Here is a 6,587-nt window from a genome sequence, read left to right as displayed (position 1 = left end):
TGCTTGACCCACAAAACACAACCCTTAATACACAAACACAAACACAGCAGACAAACAAACACAAAACACACACTTTCTCTTTCTCTCTTTCTCTCTTTCTCATCGTCGCTTTATCTTCTCGCCGTCCTTTGTTGATTTCATCGTCTCTTACGTTCTGTATTTATCAGGTAAATCTCTAAAATCCTTTCGTTAGTTTCATCGTCATTATTTTCTTTTTTTTGTTTATTTCTTTTGCATGTATGTGTTTTTATCGACCATTATGTTATTTGTTTAAGTATTGTTCGCATAATTAGTTAGAAAAACAATGAAGAAGCAAGATGAAGAAGCAAGATAAACATAATTAATATATATATATATATATATATATATATATATATATATATATATATATATATATTTATAAATACATAAATTAAAAAAAATTACATATATAAAAATGCAATTCTTATATTTTCATAGAGAATCTTATTCTGCTCTATCGTATCCGTCCTCTCCTCCTTGGCTATTTGGAGGTTCCGTTAAAGCAATTGCTATATCGTCATATAGCGCGCAAATCTTTGCTCCGTCAAGCCATCTTCTTTGGCGTGCTTGATGCGGATCGAGCATCCGCAAGGTAGCTCTGAAACTTTCCTCAATATGGAGGAACCGGCGGATGAAGTTGTTGTTGTTCTCGATCATGGTAAGAGTCTTAAGGATGAAATCATTCATTTTGTTGGAGTTTTTTGGAGTTTGTTTTGAAAGATTAAGTAGAGTTTGTTTTAGCAGTTAGGGTTTGGAGATGTATATATTGAGATAATGGAAATGTTAGTTGAGATAATGCAATGTATTTATACTAAGCAATGTGTGGGTTGAGTTGTTTTTTAATTAATATATATGTTAGGAAGTTGTGCCATAATCATCATTATTTCTCTCAATGCTGCTTCAAATCTTATTACTAACCCTTCTCATTCCATATTGTCCGTTCATATGCACAGTGATGTCAGTAATAATGCATGCATCGGAATTCTAACGGGCCGTAATTATGCATGCATCTAGTAATATTTAATTTATTTATTTTTTTATTTTTTAAGAACAAACAACAACGGTTATTTACAAACAACCCGTTGTCTTTAGTTATAACAACGGTTTTGTATATTAAAACCCGTTGTTATAACTTTCCCCCCAAAATTGAGTCACACTTTCCAGAACGGGTTTTTATACTTAAAACCGTTGTTAATATTTTTAACAACGGTTTCCTTAAGAAAACCAGCCGTTGTTAAAACCTTTTACCACAGACGCTTTAACAACGTCCGCTTTTTTATATAACAACGGTTTTTGACCGTTGTTATAGCCTGTATTTGTAGTAGTGGTTGCATCAAAGTGTGACAATCATGTGACTTTAACCCGGTGAGTTTTAGGTCTTGCATCGACACTAGGCTTTTGATGTTCGAAGAATAACCATGTGGCACTTTAATTCCATTCAGGCATGCACAGAACTCTTTTTTCTCATTCCGTGAAAGGGTATAAGCTGCTGGCGGTAAAAATGTACGATTACCTCTCTTCTGTGGTGCCAACTCTAGCCTAATACCCATCATTTTCATATCTTCCCTAGCTGCGGCGTTATCCTTTGTTTTACCAGGAACATTCAGAAGGGTATTGATAATATTATCACAGACATTTTTCTCAATGTGCATGAAATCGAGGCAATGCCTGACCTCTAGGTCAGGCCAATATGGAAGTTTATCAAAAAATATGGATCTTTTCTTATACCCCACGAGTAGACAATTTAGAGCCGCTCTTCTTCCCATAATCTATCTCAATATGCTTTACTTTCTGATAAACTTCATGCCCACTCAAAATTCTAGGAGGTTGACGAAGTTCTTGTCTTCCATTGAATGCTTTCTGCATCTTGCGATAACAATGGTCATGATACAAGAACCTCCTATTTCCCATATACACATACTTACGAGAAGACTTCAAGTATTCAGACTCGATATCCTCCCCACACAATGGACAAGCCTCTTTCCCATAAACTGTGTGCCCAGAAAGGTCGCCATAAGTCTGATAGTCAGATATTGTACACAATAACATCGCTCTCAAATTGAAAGTTTCGTTCTTATATGCATCAAATACTTCTATCCCACAACAATCGCAAATCATCTAGAAGAGGTTCCAAATATACATCTATATCATTTCCAGGTTGTTTAGGGCCGGAAATTAACAATGACAAAATCAAATACTTTCTTTTCATGCACACATATGGAGGTAAGTTATAAATAGCCAACACTACTGGCCAAGTACTATGTTGGCTACTCATGTTTCCGTGTGGGTTCATTCCATCAGTGGACAGCGCTAGACGTAAGTTTCTAGGTTCATTGCCGAACTCGAGATACTTAGCGTCGAACGATTTCCATTGCTTACCATCTGCCGGGTGTCTTAGCTTTCCATCATTTATTCTTCCTGTTTCATGCCAAGTTAACATTTTTGCATCATCGGGATTCGCATAAATCCTTATGACTCTTGGTATCAATGGAAAATACCACAACACCTTAGCCGGGATCCCTTCCTTATCCTTATAACGCCACTCCAAACATTTAGGGCAATTGGTTAAGTTTTGATATAATTTCCGATACAATATGCAATCATTTGGACATGCATGTATTTTCTCGTATTTCATACCCACTCCTCTTATTAGTTTTTTCGCCTCATATGTCTTAACAGGTAGAACATTACCATAGGAAGCAACTCCTTTATCAAGACTAAAAAACTAGTGAAACACGTGTCACTCACCCCATTTGCCCCCTTGATATTATACAACTTCACCACAGCCGACATTTTTGTGAACTTACAACCAGGATACAGAGGTGCTTCAGACTCACACAACTTCTCATACATGTTGTTAAGGTCATCCCAATTACTAGTGTCATCACCTACATCTTCAAAAGCAATGCACTCATCATCATTCTCTTCATTATCTATAGACCCAACATTCAACTTCTCTACTTCCAACTCTTCCAACTCAAAAAACTCGGCAAACTCAGGATCATCAGTTAGCCTTTCGTGTACCTCAACATCATCTTCTTCAGAGTTATTCTCTTCCTCTAATAATTCCCCATGAAAAATCCAACGTGTATAGGATCGACTAAACTCCACTTTTCTAGGTGTATTTTAACGTCCGAAAAAGCCATATAGCTAATATTACCACATCTTTCACAAGGACATGCAATACTAGAAGAACCTTTCAAATTGTTCGAAACGAATTCATAAAATTCAGCTAAACCATCCTTGTAGGTGCGGTCACTCATATTTGCATCAATCATCCAAGTTCGAGTCATTATTCTACATTCGTAATAATAGGCAACTAATTCAGAAAATACAATAATAGGCAAACAAATAAACGAAATTCAGGAAAGCAATTAAGCTAAATTATCAACAAATTAGATAATAACCCAAAAAATCCTATATCTATAAGCATTGCTAAGAAACATATATATTTCTGATTGATAAACACGATGAGGGAGAGAAGACGGTGACAACAGTGACGGAGATGAAGACGGAGAGACGATCAGGGAGGAATGGAGGATGATATAGTAGCAGTATTAGCTTGTGTTTGTGTTTTGTAGCGTATAGCAGAATAAAGCAATCTGTTGTTCTTAAGATTTTCATAACATTAATAACAACGGTTATTGAGTCTACAACCGTTGTTAAAAAGTATGAAAAACGGGTTCTAATATAACCGTTGTGATTACTTTTCACTAATTTGGCGCCAAACCATTAACAACGGTTAAAATTTAACTGTTGTTATTAGTTTTTTCATTAACAACGGTTGTCAAGTATGACCCGTTGTTAAAACCAATAACAACCGGTTAACAACACAGAACCGTTGTAATTAAGTTTGGTAAAATTCGCGGAATCAATTCTACAACGTGTTTTGATGATTTTCGTGAATAAGCGTTGTTAAAGAGCCGTTGTGGTTGCCTGTATTTGTAGTAGTGCTATCATCCTAATTTGACTGATTAGGTAGCCACTACGAAGCACCAACAATCCTAATTTAATTAATTAGATAAATAAAAATCGACAGACCCTAATTACATCTTTAACAAATAAATAAAATTTGATTGATTAATTAAAACTCAATAAATAATATTAATAATTGATAAACAAGTAAATTAATTTATTATTTGGTAAATTAGAATCCATCTTGTAAGTTTTAAGTCATTTGAGCAATTAAATTAATTTTTAGGGAAAAATATTGATTTAAGAGTCAATTTGGTTCAATTTTAGGTGAAAGGGTACAAAATAGAACGTTTATGAAAAAAGTGTATGTGAAAAAATAATTAGGTATTAATAATAGTAATATTAAAATTAACAATGTTATTAATAATATTATTATTAATTAATAATCATATTCATATTAATAATATTATTAGTAATAGTATTAATTTTATTAATATGAATATTATTGATTTTAATAACCATAATATTCATAATAATAACAATAACGAGGATGATGATTAATTAATTAATTAATAATAATAATAATAATAATATTAATAATAATAAAAAATAATAATATTAATATTAATTAAAACTATTAAGTTTAAGATGTGTAAAATTGAAATGAGCTGAATTTGTGGAGATGAACTGAACTGAACTGAGTGGAGCTGAACTGAATGGAGCTGAGTTGAACTGAACTGAACTGAATAAAGCTGAGCTGAACTGAACTAAATAGAGTTCAGATTAACTAAAGTTAGCAAAAAATAAGCCATAAAAAACAGACCTTACTTGAATTGAGTCCAGAAGGGTCATATTATAGAATAGAATATGCACTAACCGGGAAACGAACAAGGCCATACATTCTAAATTACTAACAATCAAAGGAAAGTTATTCATGAAATTACGAAAGACATGACCGCGACCTAAGACCTTAGAGATTTCTAAACTACTACTCGTATTAGATAGAATCGAGATTCAGCAGTTATCAACTACTTAGTCGACACTAATCCACATTTCCAATAAAATCATCCTTTTTTTTTCTAGTCCACAGAACTTGATATTATGCAACATGACCTCAATATTGTTGTCAAGACTAGGACAACGCCATTTAACCCAAGCAGGAGGTGGGAAAAATAAGCCAGTATACTCCTTCATTGACAACTCTTCAAACCCTACCAACCCTTTCTCCTCTTCTTCCATGTTGTATATATTAAGGTACCTCCAATACTCCGGAAAACTAATCATGTTTAAACACTCTCCACCTTCAGGTAACTCCTTTACCGTGCTCATAGATGCATCATAGATCAATGGGAATGGCCTGATGAACAAGCAAATTGAACCCGGCTTCCAATTTGGCAAAATTGTGGACGAGACACCCAACGAGACATCGTACCAGATAAAGAGTATTTGATTCCCTAGGCTCGTCACACGTTCCCACTTGTTCTCTTCAATTTTCTCCCCTTCTTTTAAAACAAACACGGCTAAGGTTCTTTTTTTGGAGCCAACCTTGCTCAAATTGATGACAAGATACAATTGTGCATTACAAGGCACCAAGCATACACCATAGAGAATATAGCTACCACCATCAATCAACACCGAGTACGCATTTTTGTCAATTCTTTCACCAAGACAATCCGGGGCATCCATGAATTTGAAGGATATCTCGGGTTTAGCAGGATCGATAACCCCAACCTTCCAATTGACCAAGTCAAATGCATAAAATAGACCATTATGATACGCAATGTCGAGTATCCGATACCATTTATCTTTCTTATCGGGAAAAGTGCCCTTAATTGGAACCCATTCACGGTCATGTAACCGCTTAAACACCAACCCACCTTGGCCACTACGAACCTCGAGCTGAGCCTGCACGGCGAAAATGTAACTAGCCTTCAAGTTCCAGCCCCCAACCACCTTCTTTGACAAGGTTTTACTTTTACCAGACACAGATTGAAGAGACCATGGTTTGGCCACCTCGATAACACGAGAATCGAGCAGGTTAACTCGGGTGGTGATGGGTGGGTCGTAATGAAAGTAGTCTTCAACATTGAAGGGGTTTAAAAGGTGCCACTTATTAAGACCAGTCTCGGCAATTCTGACAAGCCAGGGGGTGGTATTGTCGCCAAGAGGGGAAATGAGGTAGAACCGGGATTGGATAAGGAGGATAGAAAGTTGGCTTATGTTGTCGATTTTAGGGACGCGGAAATGGGAGGGGGGTTTGTGGAATTGGTCGAGAGGGAGGGAAGTTCGCCAAGTGGAACATACGCCTCGAATGCGAGGGAGGTCTAGTGTTAAGTCGATGTAATTGAGGAGGTGTTGGAGGATGTCGCTCGGTAGGTTGCTCCATTGGGAAGGTTGGTCCATGGAATTAAGGAGTGAGGGTTTGATTGTGAAATTGATAGTGGTCTACTACTCTTCTGTTGACCAAATAGTAGTTGGGTTTTACTGTGCTTGCTAGTGGCGACTGGCGAGACTACCAATGAAAATGAGTTTCTTGCGCTCCAATTATATTTTCTCTCTCTTTTCTTTTCCAATTCAAAGCATTTTCTGAATGAGTTGAATCATGATAATTTGTAAATGGATTTGTACAAGAGCGGCTTTTTGGTTTTGAA

General features: G+C 35.9%; 1 protein-coding gene across 1 annotated transcript; it reads right to left on the bottom strand.

Annotated features, from left to right (window-relative positions):
* Positions 1 to 4,968: 4,968 nt before the first annotated feature.
* LOC141613337 (F-box protein At2g26160-like) lies at positions 4,969 to 6,339 on the bottom strand. Its single transcript, XM_074432070.1, has one exon. It carries the CDS (start codon positions 6,337 to 6,339, stop codon positions 4,969 to 4,971), a length of 1,371 nt encoding a protein of 456 aa, XP_074288171.1.
* Positions 6,340 to 6,587: the final 248 nt, after the last annotated feature.

Source organism: Silene latifolia, chromosome 11 (genome assembly GCF_048544455.1).
Source record: "Silene latifolia isolate original U9 population chromosome 11, ASM4854445v1, whole genome shotgun sequence".
Taxonomy (NCBI): Eukaryota; Viridiplantae; Streptophyta; class Magnoliopsida; order Caryophyllales; family Caryophyllaceae; genus Silene; species Silene latifolia.
This window is presented reverse-complemented; position numbering and strand designations above follow the sequence as displayed.

Coding starts and splice junctions, on each gene's coding strand:
- LOC141613337 (XM_074432070.1), bottom strand. CDS start 6,339: ATGGACCAACCTTCCCAATGGAGCAACCTACCGAGCGACATCCTCCAA.